General features: G+C 40.0%; 1 protein-coding gene across 9 annotated transcripts in view; it reads left to right on the top strand.

The window, feature by feature from the left end:
- Nucleotides 1-21105, top strand: part of RUFY1 (RUN and FYVE domain containing 1) — a 65580-nt gene that overhangs the window by 14979 nt on the left and 29496 nt on the right. For 7 of the 9 annotated variants that reach the window (XR_010660832.1, XM_065917266.1, XM_065917264.1 and 4 more), the window contains exons 4-9: nt 3674-3775; nt 5323-5446; nt 11160-11221; nt 14639-14704; nt 16973-17042; nt 20676-20777. Coding sequence is in view for 8 of the 9 variants with exons in the window: in XM_065917266.1 (XP_065773338.1) it covers nt 3674-3775; nt 5323-5446; nt 11160-11221; nt 14639-14704; nt 16973-17042; nt 20676-20777 (526 nt within the window). In the remaining variant the exon portion in view is untranslated. The remainder of the gene's footprint in view (nt 1-3673; nt 3776-5322; nt 5447-11159; nt 11222-14638; nt 14705-16972; nt 17043-20675; nt 20778-21105) is intronic. The other 2 variants (XM_065917269.1, XM_065917265.1) reach the window with 1 other exon arrangement.

Raw genomic sequence — 21105 nt, 5'->3', positions numbered from 1 at the left:
CTTTTGTTTAAAATGAGGACAGTGATTCCTGCTTGTCGTACAAGGTTCTGTAATGAAAAGATATTGTCACTGCAAGAGCAGTTACAGGAGAAGAAGGAGATTCTGAGGTCTGTACAAAAGAGCCCCCTGCAGTCTTCCACGAGGAACTTAACTGTCCAGACTCCCTTTGACCTTCTCCTGCAGAGCCAGCCCATTCCATTTTAGGGTAATTACAATAACCACCACCACTGACTAAGGCCCTGCCAAGTGCCAGGCATTGTGCTAAGGAGATTTCATTATTTACTTTCATCCTCCACAAATCCCTAGGAGCTAAGCTGTTGGTGTTCCCATCTGCAAGTGCAGAAACTGAGGCTCAGAGTGGTTGGGTAACCTGCCCAAGGTCCCTTGGCAGCTGAGTGGTGGAACCGGGAAGAGAGCGCAGGTCTCCTGGCCTCTGAAGCCCGCTGCATCTTGCCAGACTCATTCGCTGCTCAGCCCCCTGCGTTCATGGGACTGAAGCCTCCTGTCCTTGATCTGAGTCCAGTCCTATGGGCCTGTGCCACCTAAGGTGGACGCCTGTAGCAGGGGACAGACGTTCATACATTCATCTGCTGACACTCCCCCGCTGCCCCTGCCCAGCCATGATCTTCCTGGTGAAAACCTGTAGCAGGGGACAGACTCTCACATACTCATCTGCTGACACCACCCCCCGCCCCCCGCTGCCCCCTGCCCAGCCGTGATCTTCCTGGTGAAAGCCTGTAGCAGGGGACAGACTCTCACATACGCATCTGCTGACACTCCCCCCCCCCGCTGCCCCTGACCAGCCATGATCTTCCTGGGCTTCCATGGTGGCTCAGACCGTAAAGAATCTGCCTGCGATACAGGAGATGTGGGTTTGATCCCTGGGTCGGGAAGATCCCCTGGAGAAGGAAATGGATACCGACTCTAGTATTCTTGCCTGGAAAATTGCGTGGGCAAAGACCCTGGCAGACTACAGTCCATAGGGTCGCGAAGAGTTGGACATGACTGAGCAACTAACCCTTTCACTTTTCACTTTTACGAGCCTCCCACATCTTCTGCCTTGTTTCCTCAGTTCTATATGTAGTCCTATTGTCCATCCCTTCCAGCCAGCTCACTCCATCAAGAGCCCCTGTCCTTGGGTGGTCTGATTGGATGGAACAGGGTTCTGCCTTCTCCTGCACTCACGCTTCTATTTCCAGTTAGGCACAGGGGCATTTTTGAAGTCTTGTTATGCTAACAAAGAGCTTCTTGTCAGCAGATCTCACTGCTCCTGTTCCCTCATTAACCCAGTGGATGCTAAACAAGTAAGGAGTTTAAGTATCAAAATCCTCCCTTTGCCAAAAAGGAAATACAGAGTAGCTCCCTCTTCTTGATGCCTCTGGAGTAGTAGCTTTTTTGGGAGCCATGTGAGAAAAGACTTACTGGCTTTGCTCCATAAAGATCTGCAGTGTTTTTACTATTTCATTAAACAGGAGCAAAAGTTCTAAAATTTCTATGGTATTTTGGAAGTTATGATTAGCATTTTTTGGAGAGTAGAGACTGCTCTAAGATAGTTTGAAAACTTGCAGGACAGACTTTGTGTCCTGAGAGTCATCTCTCTGGAGTTTAATTTCCCTGTCTAATTGAGATAAAAATATCTTTTACAGTGTGGCCCAGTACCCAGAACTTTTCACTGTTTTCATATCATAGTTTATTATTAAGCATACTGTTACACAACAAATACAATTTCACGTATTGGCATTTAAACCCAGACAACAGACAAGGTTCTCTCCTTTTTTGGAAATTAAAAATGATCTTTTTTCTTATTACATAATTTTTAATTAGGAAACAAGAACAAGCAACAAAGATGCTTCTATTAGCTTACTACTCAGAAAAAAACAAAACTACAATTAATATCTTGGTCAGTATCCTTGTAGATCCTTTCAGTACAAAGTCAGACAGACAAATAGAGAAGATTCTATTTTAATTCACCTTTGCCTCCCCCAGGGGCATCACTATTGCACTCCTCTTGGAAGACAGTTTAGCACTAACCACCAAAACCACCAGTGCATCTACCTTTTGACCCAGTAATTCTACTTCTAGGAGTTTTATCTCATAAACCTAACATGTGAAAATGACACATGTACAGAAATAGCTGTTGCAGCATTATTCGTAACAGCAGAAGATTAGAAATGGCCTAGATTAAAAACTAGGTAAATAAATCATGGCACAGTCCAATAGTGAAACACTTTAAAGCTATGAAAAAATGAACAGGAAATTCCCTGTGTACAGAAAGAATTTCAAAATGACAGATATTCAGTAGAATAAGCAAGTTGCAAAATGGCATATGTAGCATACTAATCTTTTTGTAAGAAGGGAAGAAAAATAAGAACATTTATTTCCAATGCAGAAAAATGTTTCGGAAGTGAACCTAAACTAGGAGCAGTATATTAATGAACAAAGAAGGAGAACTGGGGAAAACATTAAGTATCAAGCTGTGCATACTGTAGCTTTTTTCCCATTTAGTAGTAGACTATTTATTCATCCCCAACTGTGCTTTTGAAACAAGCACATAGCCCCTCCCACTTTGAGCTTTGCGATTGTCTTCAAATTGTCGTTGTCCAAACTGCAGTGCTGGCCATCCCCAACATACACCTTTGTGTACATCTTCAACTAGTTCCTTATATTGCTAGATGTAGGATTTTGATAACCTGCAGGCATTAAATTGCCTGCTGGAAGAATTGTACCAGTTTGTACTCCCACCAAGCAGAACATGTCAGTGTCCATTTTTCCTATCATGCCAATATCATATGTCTTTTTTTTTCCTATTTCTTTTCTTCTTTTACTCTGGCTTCACATTTGTTGAAAGGTGGAGGGAATCCAAAGCCTGTTATGTTAAGTTGGGTGCCTTCCAGCCCTTTGAGGCAGACATTGATTATAGCAGTACATCTGATACTCTCTTGGATATTACAAATGCAGTTACTCTGCTTAGAACAGTATCTTTTTTTCCTTACACAGTGCTAGGTCTATATTTGGGAGGCTTTTTTTTCTTTTAAAACAGATCTTTTTCAAAATTGCACCTTTGAAACTGGTTGCAGAGCCACGTGAATGTCCTAACACTACTAAACAGTACACTTAAAAATGGATGAGGGGGTAAACTTCATGTTGTGTGCATTTTACTGTGTCAAAAATAAACTTGACGTAGTAAATTTCGAGGTAATGCCTTAGAAATCTTGTGAGTTCAGTACTTTAATAACTGTGTTCTATATTCATCTTTTGAAAGAATGTTTATCCATGATACAATCTAACCTGATATTTCCTGGCTTCCTGTGAAATTTATGAATACATGCAGAGTTTTATCTAACTTGTTCCAGAAAACAGATGTTTCTGGCTTAAATTTTTATGCTGGTTTTGTTGTTGTTGTTGTTGTTTTTGAGGGGGAGGGAGGGAAACATATGCCTGTGATACAGGCTTCAAATAGTCCCGAAAAGAATTCAGTGAGCCATTTCCTCAGCCTTCCCAGTGTGTTCCCGCAACCCCAGGGCAGCTTTGCATTCATAGGCGTGGGGTGTGTGTGTGTGTGTGTGTGTGTGTGTGTGTGTGTGTGAATATATTTCTCCTTGGCTAAGTTGGCTTTTTTCCCTTTGTTTTTGTTGTTACGCTTTAATAGTCTGATCCTCTGTTTGAATTACAGGACAGCTGTGGGAAGGGGCAGAGCTTGGCTTTATCTTGCACTCATGCAGAAGAAACTGGCAGATTATCTGAAAGTGCTTGTAGACAATAAAAATCTCTTGAGGTATTTCATCACCTATCTTCGCTTAGTTTTTGCTTCGTAATTAGAACGGAGTTTTGTACATCATTAGGAATTAAAATAAGAATGTATTGACTTGGCCAAATGGTTCATTCATGTTTCTCTGTAAGATGTTAACACAAAAACCTGAACAAGCCTGTACAGTTTTTATTCAGATTATTATGAAGTGTAATTATTCTGTGACTTACTTTTAAAATAGCAGAATTTTATTTTTTGAGCACTGGTGTCTGAAAGTCTATGAATGAAGATTAATATTTTCATTTTGAAGATAATTCTTCAAAAATACCTAAGATCAGGTAACTGACAGCATACTCCATTAAGTTTCAACAAAATAGTATTTGATTGGGTGATAATACGGGGAAAATGACTTGAACTAGATTCAGTGGGCAATTTTAAATTATAAAACCCTGCTTTTTATAAGAGAACATACCTAGATTACCTATTTTAGGATTGCATATTCAGTTTGTAAACTTTTATATCTCTTAGCATCAGTAAAGACAAACTATCTCGGAAATTTATGACTGGGTTCATTTTTTATAACTTTATAGACAAAAGAAATCATTATAAGAGGAATTTTCTCTATGATATGAGAATTTATGAGGAAAAAATCTTTATAGAGCTAATACTGTTATCAAACTGAAACAAAAATATCTTTTACAGTATGGCTTATCATCCAGAATTTTCGTTTGTTTTCAAGTCATGGCTTATTACTGAACAAATGTTTTCATAATAGATACTGATTTCAAATAATTTACATACCTTGTACTCTTCTCTGAATGTTACACTGAATAACTTAGAGGTACGGATTTTGTTCTAAACAACTAGCTCTAGGACTGCCCTCGTGGTCCAGTGGTGAAGACTTCACACTTACAGAGGGCACAGCTTCCATCCCTGGTCTAGGAACTAAGATCCCACGTGGCTCACTGCCAAAAATAAAATGATAACAAATAGATAAACAACTAATTCTGAGGATAACAAGTTCTTATGCACTCACACACACGCTGGTTGTATTAGCTAATCACTGGTGACCAGAGCGGTGACGGATGGAGCCTCGCTACACATGGCCAAGGGGAGGGGGAGAAAAGGCAGTCAAAGCAGGCAGTGTTCCCCGGGACGCAGGGGAGAAGGAAGAGTGATGTTCTGGGCCGGGGCGCGGTGGGGATCGCGGGATAGCACTTCATGTTGACATGAATGCGAGTGTAGAACTATTCACGTAGGAAGACGAAAGACGCAGCCAGGTGGACAAGAGGGACAGAGTGGCATTTAGGAACACAGGGGCCTAATGAGAAGAGCTGGGGTCCAGGTCCAACCAGAGACGTGAGCCTTAGACCAGAGGTGGGAGGGGTCCACTCTAAGCCCCAGGAAGAGAGGAGAGGCCAGAGGAGAGATCATAGAACTTAAAGTGAGAGGGATTAAAAGGCAGATGGCTCCTGGTGAAACTGGCGGCCAGGCCACGAGCCCAGAGCTGAGGCGGCAGGATAGGTCCAGCGGAAGGGTGGTGAAGGTGCTCCTGTGGAATCCATCTCTTGCAGTGAGTTCTATGAGCCTGAGGCGTTGATGATGGAGGAAGAAGGGACGGTGATTGTTGGTCTGCTGGTGGGACTCAATGTGCTGGATGCCAACCTCTGCTTAAAAGGAGAAGACTTGGATTCTCAGGTAAGACGGGAGTTTTGACTCTAGATCAAACGCCTTATTTGGGCCAGGGATTTTACACTGGATCTGCAGACGTGTGCAGGAAGGGGCAGATGGCAGGGGGTGTCTGGCAAAGGGCCATGCAGGGTGCTGTGCTGGACCAAAGCTGGAACACTGGCAAAAGTCTCGGGGAAGAGCGAAAAATAGCTCAGGCAAAGGCACAATGACTCGAACAGAGATTAAGCAAACATTAAGCGTTATTGACTTCCTGGTAAGTCAGGAAGTCTGGGGCAGACAAGTCTGCATGAGGAGTGGGAAAACAGACTCAGGAGAGATTTGGAAAGTCAGATCGTAAAACTGAGCAGGATTTTCAGGCCATGAGGTGCGGAGTGCCCCTTGTTGGAGACAGCCTTCTCGTGATGGGCTTTTCCTCCTGCATGGGAGCCAGTAGCCAGGGCTGAGGCCTAAGCTCGAGGTGGTGGAGGCTGTAAATCCAGACACTCTGCCGGGTCCTAACCTCCACCCCACTTCAGGAACTGTGGCTGGGCTGCTGCCCCGCCTTCTCCCCACTGCATGTTTGGACATGAACCTGAAGCTTCCCCAATCACTCAGTGACCACATCAGCTTTTTTTTCTCCCCAGTAGTTTTCTTGTTTTGGCCTGTTGAATGTTTTTCAAAAAATATGAAGAAGTTTTTTTGAAAAGAAACAAAGTATCATATATTGTCCTGTTACATAGAAACAGCTGATTCAGTGTTACATTTTGGGATATATCCTTCCACCACTTGAATAAAAGGTGTGAGAGAGAATGTGTGTGTGTGAGTGTGTCTTTGTATCTCAGAGACAGACGTTTGGAGCTTTCTTTTTTCATTAAACCAAAATGTGATTATTCCAAAAACACCATTCTGCAATTTCTTTATTTAACAATGTGTTCCACATAACTCTTGATGTCAAGAGATATAAACCATTTTTAAATGACCATGTGGTCATCCATTTTATGAATATACCATAATTTATTTAACCAATACTTTTTTTTTAATTGAAAAATAATTGCTTTACAATGGTGTGTTGTTTTCTGCCATACGACAACACAAATCAGTCATAATTATATATATATACATATAATTATATATATAAAATATGTATATCCCCTCCTTGATTGTCCCTCCCTAACCAATACTTATTAATGTAAGTCGTTTTCATGTTATAATGACAGTGTTATAAATATCCTTATACTTGTTTTTTAGTCTTGTCTGTTTGTTTTCTTAGGATAAGACTTGAGATTGCTGTGTCAGACTGCACATGATACTTGTTTTTTAGTCTTGTCTGTTTATTTTCTTAGGATAAGACTTGAGATTGCTGTGTCAGACTGCACAAGTTCTGCATGAGTGTTGTGAAAGCATGTGAGCGTTCTTGGTCTTTTTCAATCAGACAGAAAAAACTCTTCATCTCAAATTCGTGTTTTTGAGAACTAGGATGATGGAGTTTTGTTTTTTTTTTTCATGTTTTATTATAAATATTATACAAGATTTTTCATGTTGTATTACAAACATTAAACAAGCCATTGGTGGTTCACCTGTTCATATCCTTTGTCCATTTTTTTGAGTATTCCATCTTTTTCCACCCCTTTATTATAGATAAGGATATTTACCATTTGTCAGAATATTTGTTATAAAATTTTTTTTCTTCTCTCTCAGGGTTCGTTTTCCCTATAGACCATTTTATTTTTTTCTATGCAGTCTTGTTTATTAGACTTTTCCTCTATACCTTCTAAACTGTCGTACCTAGAAGGTCCTTCCTCATCTAAAAATTAACTTAATTTTTAAATCACATGTATGTGTTTACATTTAAATAATCTGCCTGTCATTCTTTTTGACATAGTATGAAGTAGAAATCCAGATTTCTTATATAAGTACAGTAGTAAACCAGTTTTCTCAATGTCATGTATCAAATATTATTATTTTGCCTACTAATTTGAAATTCTGCCTTTATCATGTGTTGAAATATCCATTATACTCAGAGGCTTATTGGTAGGCTCTCTATTTAGTCTCTGGATCTTTTTATTTCTATACTAGTAAAATAGTCTTTTAACTACCAAAGCCATATAGTGTGCTTCATGCTCTGGCAGTTCACCTCCTACCTACTTTATTATACCACTTTTTCAGATTTAGTTGAGGCTGTCCATTTTCCATTCTGCCAAATGACCTTGAACATCATTTATTTTGTCAGATTCCAAAATAAAAATTTGTCTGGGATTTTTATTAAATAATAGATGTGATTGAGCCCCTGGCCTATTCTTGTCATCAACATAATGCCTCTTACATGTCACTGTGAAGCATGAGTGTTTACTGTTGCTATCTGAGAGGTCCTCTTCTCATGTTAGAAAGTGCTGTTCTCTTCTAACTTTGCATTTTTATTTAAAAATGAATATTGACATGTATCAGCCACAGGTGTACATGTATGCCCCCGTCCCAAACCCTATGACAAAAACCATCTCAATATTGTCAAGTAATTAGCCTCCAATTAAAATAATTAATTTTTAAAAATGAATATTGAATGCTATCCAACACTTTTTGGCATCTGTTGAGATGTCATATCCATTTTTAGCCCATAATTATAATTGCATTAATTCTTGGGCTTCCTATTGTGATATTATTCCTGCATTCTTAAAATAAATCTTACTTGGTCATTGTATGTATACTTTTAGTGTACTCCTAGACTTAATATCTGTGGTTTATTTGAGATTTTTGTGTTTCCACTTACAGGTTACACTTGTCTGAATCTTCCTTTTCTATACCGTCTTTGTAACTTTTCAGTGTCAGGATTGTATAACCTCATAAAATAAGTTGGATAATACTCTTTTCATTCTTATTTTCTACAAAAGTTTGTTATAGCAAGAATTATTTTTCTTTAAATGTTTGTTAAAACTTGCTGGTATAACCATTTCAGCTTTTTATGATCTGCATACTTTGACCACTTTTATTTTTTGCATAGCTTTGATCAATTTGTTGGTTTCCTAAGCCTTATAAAAACCTTAAGTCATTTATATTTTTCCAGAAATCATTTATTTCATTCAGATCTCCTCTGTTAGTTGCATGAGAGTATTTTCTTGCAGCTTTTTAAAATCTCACTTTTCCAAATTGTAATATTGTGCACATGATAGAGTTTGTCTACTGTGTTGAGCTCAAAACCCAAATCTTGCTCTTTATTCATCACTTCTGCTTTGGGAGGAGGACTTTATCTGTCTTCTAGTCCATTAATTTCTACTTTGGATATTAATTCTTTCTCATTCTTCTGTTGTTTCCTTTTTTCCAGTCAAATGTATATATATTTTTTTTTTACTCTTTTTGTATTATAGAAGAAGTACATGCTTGTTGGAAAAAATTAAGCGATTATAGAAGCATGTAATGCGAAAAGTGAAATTCAAGCTTCCCTTTTCTCCTCCCCCTTCAGTCCCACTTTTGTCCCCGCAGGTAATGTAAAAGCTTGAGGGACTACTTTCTCTATGCATTTATGTATACATAGGTTTTTGTTTTTGACTAAATCTTTTCTGGCTTTCTATTGCACTGTTACAAATTAAGTCACATTAAAAATAGCAACCACTCATAGTTGATGGTTAGCTGAGCTCAGCAAGTTGATTCTGAAACACACCTGTGATTACAGGCAGTTGGTGGCTAGGACTGGAGTAGCCAAAGGCACGTGCTCACTGCCCTCTGAGTTGAGGTCAGTGAGCAGGCGCTGGAGCAGCAGGGGTTTCCTGGGCATCTCCGTCTGCATCTGGTCTCTCCACATGGTCTCCAACATGGCACCTCAAGGTAGCCAGACTTTCCCCACAGAAGCTCAGAACTTCAGAAGCATGTGCCCAAGGGAGACAGCCAGGACGAAGCATGTACTGCCTTTGTTAACCTAGCTGCAAAATTCACAGCCTCCTTCCTGCTGCTTTCTGCTCATTAAGACAGGTAGTGAGGCCACCCAGGTTCAAGGGTTGGGAATAGAGATTGGTGGGAGGCACGACAGAGAAGTTGCAAAAGACGTATATATACATATATATATGTATATATACGTCATATAGCTTTGGTTTTTAACATAAGTGGGGTTACTATAAGGAGTTAATGCTGTACATAGTATTCTTTGACTTAAAATTTTATCCTGGAGCTTTCTTCATTTCATTACATTTTCATTCCCTGCGTTCTTTGTTATGGTTGCATACGGTTCTGCAATATGGCTATAATGTGACTGATTTAAATATTTCTGTATTGATGGACCCAATTATCCTGTATTTCAAAGGAATGGCTTCACTTTCACTGGAGTCAATGGTGGCAGGCTAGGGCTCTCATTCACTCTCTCTCAAGTGCTTTATTTCTGGACAAAGCGCCTAACTTTGAGATGTTGAGGGATCTTGGACCTCCCTAGTTTCCTATAGCAGGGAATTTTCCCTGAAATACTGACTGGACCTTTTTACCCCAACTTGGGGAAAGAAGGAGTCAGAGTTATCAGTTGAGGTCACCACTTTATTTTTTTTTTTTTCTTTCTTTTTTTTTTTTTTTAAATATTATTTTATTAGTTGGAGGCCAATCACTTTACAACATTTCAGTGGGTTTTGTCATACATTGACATGAATCAGTCATATAGTTACACGTATTCCCCATCCCGATCCCCCCTCCCACCTCCCTCCCCACCCGACTCCTCAGGGTCCTCCCAGTGCACCAGGCCCGAGCACCTGACTCATGTATCCCACCTGGGCTGGTGGTCCGTTTCACCATAGATAATATACATGCTGTTCTTTCAAAACATCCCACCCTCACGTTCTCCCCCAGAGTTCAAAAGTCTGTTCTGTACTTCTGTGTCTCTTTTTCTGTTTTGCATATAGGGTTATCGCCACCATCTATCTAAATTCCGTATATATGTGCTAGTATACTGTAATGTTCTTTATCTTTCTGGCTTACTTCACTCTGTATAATGGGCTCCAGTTTCATCCATCTCATTAGAACTGATTCAAATGAATTCTTTTTAACGGCTGAGTAATATTCCATGGTGTATATGTACCACAGCTTCCTTATCCATTCATCTGCTGATGGGCATCTGGGTTGCTTCCATGTCCTGGCTATTATAAACACTGCTGCGATGAACATTGGGGTGCACGTGTCTCTTTCAGATCTGGATTCCTCAGTGTGTATGCCTAGAAGTGGTATTGCTGGGTCATATGGCAGTTCTATTTCCAGTTTTTTAAGAAATCTCCACACTGTTCTCCATAGTGGCTGTACTAGTTTGCATTCCCACCAACAGTGTAAGAGGGTTCCCTTTTCTCCACACCCTCTCCAGCATTTATTGCTTATAGACTTTTGGATAGCAGCCATCCTGACTGGCTTGAGGTCACCACTTTAAAGATCCAGGTCTCTCTCTTTTTTTTTTTTTTATTACTTTGTACCCAAAGAACTTTGTTGATTTTTGTCAACAATTTGATTGTTGAATAAAGACAGAAAAACTAATCATTACTAAGTGGTAAAACTTCAGAATATTCCCTTGAATTCTGATTTTTAGTAAGTTTTTCTTCTAGAAGATGATGGGGTTATTTTTCTTTCGGTTTGTTTGCTTAATTGATACTTTAAGCTGATCCATCTAACTGACTGTTTAGGAAGGATATAGGAGTATAAACACCATGGATTTTAAAGATAGTAAGGTTTGTGGAAAGTGGGGAAATTATCTTTCATTTAAACTGGTCCATTTTCTTTCAATCAGGTTGGAGTGATCGATTTTTCTCTCTACATTAAAGATGTGCAGGATCTAGATGGCGGCAAAGAGTAAGTTCTGCATTGTATGCTGCTCTTCATGATTTTAATGAAATTCTAGCAAAGAATGCTACTTTTTTAAAAATTGAGGTGTAATTGACATAAAACATTACATTATTTTCAGGTGTGCAACATAATAATATGATATTTGTGTATATTGTAAAGTGATCACCACAGTACATCTAGTGTACATCCATGACCTTAACATAGTTACAAAAGAATTTTTTTCTTGTGACAAGAGCTTTTAGAATCTACTGTCTTAGCAACTTTCAAATATGCAGTTTTGCTATTAACTATAGTCATCATGCTGCACATTGCATCACTAAGCCTCCTTTATTTTATATCTGGAAGTTTGTACCTTATGACCCCATTCACCTTCTCCCCCACTCCCCAACCTCTGGCAACCACCACCAGTCCTTGTATCTTTGAGTTTGGTTCTGTGTTTGTTTGTTTTAGATTCCACATATAAGTAAGATCATAAGGTATTTGTCTTTCATTGTTTTACTTATTTCACTTAGCATAATGCCCTCAAATACACTCATGTCAGAAATGGTAGGATTTTTTTTTGTGGATGAATAGTATTTTATTATATAAATATACCACATTTTCTTCATTCATCCATTGATGGACACTTAGGTTGTTGCTATAAAGGAGTGAAGTGAAAGTCGCTCAGTTGTGTCTGACTTCTTGCAACCCCATGGAAAATATAGTCCATGGAATTCTCCAGGCAAGAGTACTGGAGTGGGTAGTCTATCCCTTCTCCAGTGGATCTTCCCAACCTGGGAATCAAACCAGGTCTTCTGCACTGCAGGCAGATTCTTTACCAACTGAGCTATCAGGAAGGTTGTTGCTCTATCTTGGCTCTTATAAGTAATGATGCAGTGAATTATGGGGGTGCATATACATATTCATGTTAGTTTTCACTTTATTTGGGTAAATACCCAGAAGTGAAATTGCTGAGTCATTTAGTAGTTCTATTTTTAATTTTTTGAGAAACTGACATGCTGTTTTCCATAGTGGCTGCACTAATTTACATTCCACCAGCACTCCACAAGGGTTCTCTTTTCTATTTCCTGGCCGACACTTATTCTTTCTTATCTTTTCGGTGATAACCATTCTAACAGGTATGAGGTATTACCATACTGCGGTTTTGTTTTGCATTTCCTGATGATTAATGATGTTGAGCATCCTTTCGTGTAACTGCTGACAAAGAATACTACTTTTGTTTTTGCATTGTTTGAAATTTTAGTTTTTATTTAGCTGTTTTTAATTACAATGATAATATGTTACTGTTCCCATTGTTTGAGGAATTATGCTCTGAGGAAGAATAGAGAGTGCAAGGGCAATTTCCCCATTCACACTATCCCCCAGTCTCCATCTCAGTCCCACTCCCTGCCTCCTCCTTCAGAGGAAGCTACTCATGCATGACTCCTTCCTAGTCTTTTTTTTTTTTAATGGCTTGCAAATGTATATTTGTTGGTAGTGTAATTTGCTTTATGATTTGTTTGGATGTAAATGGAAAAGCACTATTACATATTTAAGTTGCCACTAGACTTACTCTTGGATCACAGTGTGTCTTGGATATCTTTTCATGCTGCATGTAACTACCTCATCCTTGTTAACAAGAACATTAAAAGAAGTTACCCTGAAAAAAGAGACAGAAAAGAAAAAAAAAGCAAACAATGTATATAACATGCTAAAATTTATGTTATAATAAAGAAGACATAATACTTGTATTTATATGTTGTACTTCCATATACATGGATCACTTCTAGAGAGGCACATAGACCTGAACACAAGTGTGGGAGGGAGTTTCACTGTAAAGCCTTGGGCTGTGTTTGAATATTCTACATCTGTTGTCTTTCACATGTCTTCGTATTGAGGACTCTTCTGGTCTCAGCATCCTGGCAGTGCACCTTACCAAGGAAGGCATGCACCCAAAGTACCAAGTACTAACATTTGCTCACTTGGAATTAAAAATATATTCTTAATGTCGAAAAGAACTGGAAATGAGCTGATTATCCACCTTTAAGGGAATGCAGTCAGCCTTTCATACCTGAGGATGTTGAACCCACAGATACAGAGGGTCAGCAGTGCTATCCCATTTGTATGAGAGACTTGAGCAGTTGCAGATTTTGCTATCCACAGAGGTTTGGTACCCACCTGTCCCCTGTGGATACTTAGGGTCATCTGTAATTGAATGAATTGTGGAACATGCAAAATATTCCACACTGTGGTATATTATATAGACATGAGAAAAAGCAGATTTTACCCAGTGTATAGTAGATTTAGAGGGATTTCCACAGGTATTATTGAGTGAGAAAAGTATAATACTGAGAAGTATATATATTCCATTTCTAAAACCTTCCAAGTCTCTTTTATATTTTAATTGCATATACTCTATATAAAAATATAGATAGATATTATGATTATATGCACAGAGGCTACTCAACAAGCTGTCAGTATGTGTCACCTGGGAAAGCTATGTGAGGGCAGAAAGGTTAAAAAAAAACTATACTGACCAACAAATCCAGCACCTGTGGCATGAGTGTGGGTTGAATAATGTCATTTATGTACATGTGTATGTAAAGAAATTGCTGGGGGGAGGCTAACTTTAAAATGTTGAAGTCTTTTATGTATATAAATATATATGAAGTTTGCTGCTGTTGTTGTTTTGTTTGTCACACTGCGTGGACTTTGGGATCTTAGTTCCCTAACCAAGAATTGAACCCACCCCCTTGGCATTGAAGCAGAGTCCTAATCACAGGACCACCAAGAAATTCCCAGTGTCTTTTTTTTCAAACCCAGACTAATCAGCTTTGTGTTTTGAAGAGTCTTGTGATCTTTTATGAGCCAACTTCTTTTCCTTCAGTATACCAAGGGCTGCTTCATCTCCTACCTCAGGAGCCATTTACACATGGATTCTGCTGTTTCCACCTTGCATCCTGGTGGCATTCTCAAATGCTAGGGGTGAGGTGGGAGGAGCATCTGTAGGGAGGACCCTTCCTGGGCAGCGTTTCCAGTGTGTTCCATGTCTTCCCATGCCCTGCTGGTTCACTCAGGACCATGTAGACATTACTACACTCTGACTGTCTGTTGGCCTCCCGATGGCATTAATGACATTGGTACTCCTACAAGGTGACTGGAAGGTTGGGGGACAATTACAAAGCATTAACCCTGAGTAAAAGGAATTCCTTGGAACTTGCCTGGTATCCCAGTGGTAGAAATAATCCCTCTTGTAATGCAGGGGACACAGGTTCAATCCTTGGTCAGGGAACTAAGGTCCTACATGTCAGGAAGCAGCCAAGCCCGTGTGCCACAACTGGAGTCCACATGCTGTATCAAAAAGACCAAACGCAGCCAAATAAATAAATTTTAAAATATTCGTTGCAAAAAAGAATTTCTCTATTTTTATCCTCTTTTTTAAAGGCATGAAAGAATCACAGATGTCCTTGATCAAAAAAATTACGTGGAAGAACTTAACCGGCACTTAAGGTACGACTCCCTTCTTTTTCCAGTGTTCATTCTCAGTGCCCAATAGTTGCCTCATGGATCTTTTTTGAGTTGCCATATATTTATAACTAACTTTTTTCCTAATCAGGAAGAAAGATTGTCATTCAGTGCTCATGTGTACAGGCTGTAGAAGTATGATTTCTTGATAAAGAGCTTTGGGGAATCCTTTGGTCCTTTGTTCTGTGTAGTTATGCAACTCAGAGAGTAATGCATGAAACCTGACTCTCCACCCCCCAGCCTACAGCAACTTAGTTGGAAATCACTGCCTAGAAAGCACTGTTGCTGCTGGGAATCAGCACACATCCCTCCAGTGTGCTGAGCAGGAAAAGGAGTTGAAAACCACTGGGTTAGACCTTCAAAAGCAATTCAGTAGAGATTTAATATCTAGTGTTTTTTCTTTTTTTTTGAAAGCAGGTATCTTTATCTTGAGTTTTCTTTTTAATTGGAAAGCTGCTCCTGTGTGTCATGAAACTCTAGTTGTTGCAGGTGTTGAGGGGAGTGGATGAGATTCTCAGCCTAACATTTTTGGGAGATATACTTCTCTCTCTGAACCCTCAACCCCTTTAGAAAATTTACTGTGCACATTAGTAGTGCTCTATGGGAGCAGCCTCTGTGACCCCCAAAGCCATTGAAACAGGCAAAGGATCTGGCGTGTTCTTTAAAACATACCTAAGTGGGGAATACATGTAAATCCATGGCTGATTCATGTCAATGTATGACAAAAACCACTACAATATTGTAAAGTAATTAGCCTCCAACTAATAAAAATAAATGAGAAAAAAAAAAAGAACATACCTAAGGAAGTGCACTTCTGAGCTCTCTGAGATATGATGCTGACTACTGTTTTGAGAGAGAGATTCTTAATTCATTCCTTGTTTATTGAGAACTTTTGTAAGAAATATATGTTGAATTTTATCAAATGCCTTTTAGCATTCATTAAGTTAATCTTGACTTTTATCCCTTAATCTATTGACATGATATAGTTTACTAAATGTATTTTTTCCACAGGGATAAACTACCTGATCACAGCTTTAATGATTTAATCATTCTCTTAAGGCATAATCTAATGTAACTGTTCCATAGTTTTCCCTCTGGCATAGTCTCAAGGTTATGCAGCCTCACAAAATGAATCAGAAAGCTTTGCCTTATTTCTGTGCCTGGGAACACCTTCTGGTTCATGAACTCCTTGAAAATGTGAAGTTCCAAGCGTGTGTAGAGGCAACACTTTGCCGGCTTTTCAGTCTTTCCTTAGTTGTTAGTTCATCTAGCTTTTCTCCTCTTGAGGATGTATCTTGTTTGGTAATTTGTGTTTTTCTAAGGAAAAAATAGCAATTTTATTGATACCTTGTGAGTTATATAGTCAGCACAGAATTGAAAATGCCATACTCTTTAAACTTGTAATTCCTTCCATATCTTTTGTTTTGTTGTCTTTTTCGTTTTGTGTCAGTTTGTATTTTTATCTTTCTCCCACCCAATTCTTGAACCTTGTTTCCTTAGCCTTGAAAGATTTGTTTCTTGGTACCCCCCTCAATGGCAAAAAACACCAGTTTTTGGTAGTAGGGTCTATTGCCTAAAAGTGCAGGTTCTAGAGCCAGACTCCCTGGGTTCATAGGGGTATGAACTTAGTGACTTTTTCAATGTAAAGTTATGGTTTCCTCATCTGTAATACAGATTAACAATAAAATTTACCTCACAGAATTGTGGAGAGGATTAGATAAGTTGATGCATTTAAAATGCTTAGAACAAAAGAGAGCCTGGTACATCGTCCAGAAAGGAAATTACTACTATTATTGTTGTTGTTTATCAAGTCTACACTAGTTTTTTGTGTATTTTTCAGTATGAAAGTAGAGCATGTTACTTAAAGAGTATGTGAAAAATGGGACAAAGTGTAAAAAATATTTAAAAATCAACTTTGATCCTACTACCCAAAAGTACCAATATCTTGTTATGAATATTACTTTAGATGTATGACTACCAGGGCATTTTGGTTCCCATCTATTGTGTTGGGAGAAACTCTGTTTTCTTTCCAGTTGGCTAAAAAACAAATGGGTAACATCTTTGGGGAAGAAAACATTGAAAACTTTTCAATTAATGTACATATATATTTAGAATCCTCATCTATGAGTTAATTGGAAACCCTTTGACTCTGCATTTCATACAGGAAATCTGGAAATCTCCATTCTCATTGTTTACAAATTGGGAAGACAACCTTCATAAGTTCACATTTACTTAATATTTTCCGTTTTACAGCTGCACAGTTGGGGATCTTCAAACCAAGATAGATGGCTTGGAAAAGACTAATTCAAAGCTCCAAGAAGAGGTTTGTGCCTTACCGAAATGCTTGAACTACAATGACCTGAGGCTAAGAGAAATGGTGTGGTTGGTACATCTGAACAGAGCTGCTCACTGGTCAGAGAGGGAAGTGCTGACCTCAGGCTGAGCTGCACGCAGGGCAGGCATTCTCAGAATTTCGCGCCCTCAGCGTGTCTATGATCTGCCCTGGCCAGGGCTGCCGAGAGTCAGTGCAGCTGATCCCGAGCCGGTTCTCAGTGACTCAGGCTTCCTCACCTTGCAGTGGTCCAGCAGGAAACAGGTGCAGGTCCGCTTATGAACGTGCTGCTCCCTTCCTCTCTTACCGCCTGTCCTGTGGTGTGGTCTGTCTCCCTGCTGTCCAGAGGGCGCAGGCTCTGCCATGGGGTGGAAGCACCCTTGCCCGCCCCTCTGGTGTTTCGGCCTCGCAGGAGCGTGGAACCGGTCTCCCCACAGTGTGGTCTTTCTCTGCTTTCTCACTAGGGAGAGAGAGAATGAAAGGACAGGAAGAAGGAGGGCTGAGGCCGAGGAAGAAGGCTTGCTGCCCGTGCCCGGCAGGCTGCTTGGTGGACACATCTTGTCTCCTGCTAGCAGGAGGGGGGTTGCACACCCACAGGTAGCGGTCCCTGGCTGCTCGGGCCCCCCCAGCTCTCCCTGGGAAGGAGGGACTCTGAGAGGGGCCAGAGGACGGCCGCCCCGTGGTGCGGGGCAGGTCACGGCCAGAAGGAGAGTCGCAGAGCACGCCTGTTAGTAAGGACTCCAGTTTAAGGCTCACTGCAGACTTGCTACACTCTTCTCAGGGCCATGACCGGAACAACTTTCAGGAGAGGAGCTCAGATTTGTGAGAGGAGGTAGAAACTCAAAGATGAGCATCACAGGAGAAACTTCATCACACTTAGAACTGAAGCACTCCAATTCCCCTGGGGATGGAGTGGGCCTTTGGGCCTCACTTTCCTCATCTCCAAACTGGGTGATAATTCATACCTTACAATAGTGTTGTAAAGATTAAATTAGGTTAATACCATATAAATGTGCCTTGCCTGACACTTGGCGTGTGGAGGCCCTCAAAGAGACCTTAGCTGATTTTAGAACAAGCAGATTCACTCTTTGTTCTCCCAGATGAGGTGTCATGATTTGTTTTTGTTGTTGTTGTTTTAGTTTTAGGGTTTTTAAGTCATTTTTATTGAAGTGTAGTTGGTTTATAATGTTAAGTTACTTTCAGGGGTACAGCAAAGTGAATTAGTTATATAAATACATACATCCACTCTTCTATATTCTTCTCCCATATAGACCATTGCATAGTATTGAGGAGAGTTCCCTGTGCTATACAGTAGGTCCTTATTAGTTACACGTTTTATATATGGTCGTGTGCATATGTTAGTCTCAATCTTCCAGTGTATCCCTTTCCTCCCTCCTTTTACTCCTGGTAACCATGAGATTGTTTTCCACATCTGTAACTCTTTCTCCACTTCGTATAGAAGTTCATTTGTACCCGTTTTTTAGTTTCCACATATAAACAATATCATATGATATTTGTCCTTCTCTGTCTGACTTCCTTCACTCGATACGACCATCTCTAGGCCCATCCATGTTTCTGCAAATTGACATCATTTCATTCTTTTTTATTCCATTATATATATATATATGCACCACGTCTTTACCCATTCCTCTGCTGATGAACATTTAGGTTGCCTCTGTGTCCTGGCCCTTGTAAGTAATGCTGCAGTGAACACTGGGGTACATGAATCTTCACATTGTTGCTCTCTCTGCTTACATGCCCAGGCGTGGGATTGCTGGGTCATGGTAGCTCTAGTAATAGTTCCTTTTTTTTAAGGAATTTCTATACTGTTCTCCACAGTGGCTGTACCAGTTTACATTCCCACCCACAGCATAAGGGTTTCCTTTTATCCACACCCTCTCTAGTGTTTATGGTTTGTAGGTTTTTTATGATGGCCATTCTGACTGGTGATATCTTACTGTAGTTTTGATTTGCCTTTCTCTAATAATTAGTGATGTTAAGCATCTTTTCATGTGCTTTTTGGCCATCTGTATGTCTTTGGAGAAATGTCTGTTTAGATCTTCTACCAATCTGTTGATTGGATTTTTTTTTTTTAATACTGAGCTGCATGAGTTGTTTGTATATTTTGGAGATTAATCCCTTATTAGTTACTTTGTTTGTGAATATTTTCTCCCACTCTGAGGGGAGTTGGCACACTTTGAATGAATGTCTAATTTAGCTTTTGAAACTGAACCAACTGGGTTATTTTTTCTTCAAAAGCAAACAGTTGTAATAGAAAATGTGCTTTAGAGAGAAGTACGCCTCTCACCCAGGGTGTGCTCTCTGTCCTCTGAGGGTAGGACTGGAATTAGCTTTTGGTTTTTGCCTGCTTCTTCCCTTGTAGCAACTAGCGCCTCCTTTCAAGCCTTAATTTTTAGCTTGGGCACAGAAGTTTGTTCAGAAACCTCAGTCCTGGCTTCTGAGTCCGCGTGGACCTAGGCCTGAGCAAGAGAAGGCTTCAGGGCCCTGTTCGTGAATGGTGCTAAGAGCATAGCCACACACCAAGGGCACACGTCTTGCTTCTTTCTCCCTACCCAGCCTCACCTTCTGTCTCAAGGCTGGTTCACAGGCTGGATAAGGACAAGTTGGTTGGGGCGTTACTCCTCTATCTTGTCTTTCCTGCTGGTCTCTCCTCAGCGGGTCCATGAAGGCACCTGCTCCTAGATGCTTTTCCCTGAACTATGGTAACTCATTCAAGGCAAGGAAGATGTTTTCCTCAGGCACATCTTTACTGGTTTGGTTGTGATTCCACTCCCAGATTGTTTAATTATCTCTCTAGTGATAAGATATGCTTTTTCTCATTGGCTAGAAAAACTAAAAAGAATTGGGGTGGGGGGGGCGGGCAGGAAACGCATAATCCCTTGGTTAAATGACAGCTATTTTTAACACTTGGTATATAACGTCCCCATCTCTTCCTAAGTTTTGTTTGTTTGTTTGCTTTTGATTTTCTTCTTAAGCATTTTTAAGTCGGGGGGGGGTTGTTTTGTTTTGTTTTAGGCCACACCGTGTGGCATGTGGGATCTTAGTTCCCCAACCAGGGATCAAAACCATGTCCCCTTCATTGGGAGCACCAAATCCTAACCCCCACCAGGGAAGTCCAGTTGCTGGTTTTTTTTAAACTAGACATGAGAACATACTCTATAACCTGCTTTATTTTATTATATCATAAGTATGTTCTCAAGTCATTAAAAGTTTTTATAAATATTTTAATAACTACTTGTTTCTTTTTTTTGCTTTAACTTGATTTGTTAAACCATTTCTAGTATTCGACATTCAGGCTGTTTCTAATATTTTGTGTCCATAAATCTTTGCCCATGTGAAATAGATGGTATATTGTCGTTTTTGTGAAAGAGTATCTGGGAAGGGCAGAGATCACTAGGGGCAAGGGTGGGAGAGAGATTTTACTATGTTTTTTTATCTTTGGGATTTTGTGACTGTATTACCTAATTCAAAACAAGGATTAAAAACAAAATTTCACATATGTAAAAATGCATTGTCAATTTCGAGGATGCTAAATGTTAGCTTTTAATTTGAGCAGTAAGATTCATTTTGATGTTAAGAAATATAAAAATCTTTCTTAATAAGCTTTCAGCTGCAACAGACCGAATTTGTTCACTCCAAGAAGAACAGCAACAATTAAGAGAACAAAATGAATTAATTCGTGAGAAAAGCGAAAAAAGCGTAGAGGTGAGAAATAGGCCTTGCAGGCACTCAGGCATGTCCATCACAGACTTCAAGCTCGAAAAATGCAAAGATGCTCTGTTTCAAAGACGCCTTGGTACCCTAATGCCCCTCTCAGGCCGCCTGGACCACTTGGGGTTTCCCAAGTGCCTCTAGGCCTTTGTAAGTGAAAGTTGCTGTCCGCCCCTCAGCTTCTCTGGTGGGCTCAGTCCTCTGTGATGCTGTCCCAGTGCCCGTCCGGAGGCCTGGGCCCTTCTCCTCATGTGCTCTCATCACTCGCTGCGTTTCCCTCCATCATAGAATCCATTTGCTGTTTTGTAGAACCACTGACTTG

The sequence above is a fragment of the Muntiacus reevesi genome, chromosome 1, assembly GCF_963930625.1.
Source record: "Muntiacus reevesi chromosome 1, mMunRee1.1, whole genome shotgun sequence".
Taxonomy (NCBI): domain Eukaryota; kingdom Metazoa; phylum Chordata; class Mammalia; order Artiodactyla; family Cervidae; genus Muntiacus; species Muntiacus reevesi.
Note: the sequence above shows the minus strand (reverse complement) of the source record. Positions and strands in the feature narration are given on the sequence as shown.